The 1,457-nt window shown below is 40.8% G+C and overlaps 1 protein-coding gene across 1 annotated transcript; it reads right to left on the bottom strand.

The window, feature by feature from the left end:
• Window positions 1–701: 701 nt before the first annotated feature.
• Window positions 702–1,124, bottom strand: LOC139118782 (uncharacterized). Its single transcript, XM_070682237.1, has one exon. The coding sequence runs from the start codon at window positions 1,122–1,124 to the stop codon at window positions 702–704; it is 423 nt and encodes a 140-aa protein (XP_070538338.1).
• Window positions 1,125–1,457: the final 333 nt, after the last annotated feature.

The following is a 1,457-nucleotide window of genomic DNA, read 5'->3' as shown; positions in this document are numbered from 1 at the left end:
GAAAACGAATGAATTAATATGAAATAATTCTGGTGAACTACTGTGTCTAGCCCGTGCACTACACTGCGCGAGTTGCATTTTCGTTCTGCAGGCTTATCGGACGCGTTAAATGCGTTCCCAGTCTGCTTGTAATCGCGCGAAAAAGTGTACGATAGAGAATTCTAAAAAAAACCCGCTATACTTACGACTATTTCGGTAAAATCGTACTTAGCGGTGTTAAAGTTTGATCAAATTTAAAACCACCTAGAAGTAGAATGGTACGTCCCAACCACAACATAAATGAGAGTGTAGCGCTAAATAATCCCTTCACTTCTGTCTGAAGATTGCAGGATGCATAAAACTTAAGTAGCAGATAATATATAGTGTACACTTGAAGTAATTTGTATTATATATATATATATATATATATATATATATATATATATATATATATATATATATATAAATTATAGTGTACATCTCGATATCTTGTAAGTACCCTTATATTATTTATCCCTTATAGTAGTCTTTGCCTTCATCGTATTCTACACATTGGTACTTAATAGAATCCACGCGACACCAAATAAGTTTCTCAACATGAAAACATGGTGTCTTAGAAAAGTCTCGTAATTAATATGGAGGAAACTTTCCTTTGCAAAAGGGGGTACAGGAGCGAGCTCAGTTCGGGAAAGTGAGAAATAATACTAAGATTTATTCGGAACTTACTCGGTTGGTGGATGCTGACCCATAGTTGCAGGTTTTTGGGAAGGCGGTGGTGGCTGTTGTGGCACGATTGGCTGCTGACCATAACCTTGTTGCGACGGTTGGTTATACACGGGTTGTTGTGCAGGTTGGCCATAGGACTGCGTAGGTTGGTTATACACGGGTTGTTGTGCAGGTTGGTCATAGGCCTGCGGAGGTTGGTTGTACACTGGTTGTGGTGCAGGTTGGCCGTAGGACTGTGGAGGTTGGCTATGCACGGTTTGTTGTGCAGGTTGGTCGTAGGATTGGGCAGGTTGGTTTGCGGATGGCACTTGACCTGGCACAGACTGTTCTGGATAAGGTTGTACTTGTACAATCTGAGGTTGCTGTGGAATAGCAGTTGGTGGACCCTGGGGACCCGTGGTTGGCGCTGGTGCAGCCATTGGAACCTTCGCTATACTGAAGTAGGAAATGTTTCAGTCGAGGTGTTAGTAAACTATTTTAGTTGGAATGCTGTTAAAAATAGTTATTTATCTAGCCCTACTTCGGTATCGAGCACTCTACTCCAAGTGATCTTGAAACCCACAAGCGTATATATACAAGCGTATCCTACTTTAATTAATTCAGATCTTCCAGAGCATCATGCATGGCTTAGCGAGTTTTATTGTGATCGGTACCAACTAAACCTGTACTACTTTGAATATATGAAATATGTTGACTGTTGTGAATAACATTACGGGAGCATAAAATTCCTTTGAAGTAGACCCTCCGTGAAG

Source organism: Ptychodera flava, chromosome 19 (assembly GCF_041260155.1).
Source record: "Ptychodera flava strain L36383 chromosome 19, AS_Pfla_20210202, whole genome shotgun sequence".
In the NCBI taxonomy this organism is placed as follows: Eukaryota; Metazoa; Hemichordata; class Enteropneusta; family Ptychoderidae; genus Ptychodera; species Ptychodera flava.
This window is presented reverse-complemented; position numbering and strand designations above follow the sequence as displayed.

What these genes read in the sequence shown, in the direction of transcription:
- LOC139118782 (XM_070682237.1), bottom strand. Translation starts at nt 1,124, where the DNA reads ATGGCTGCACCAGCGCCAACCACGGGTCCCCAGGGTCCACCAACTGCT.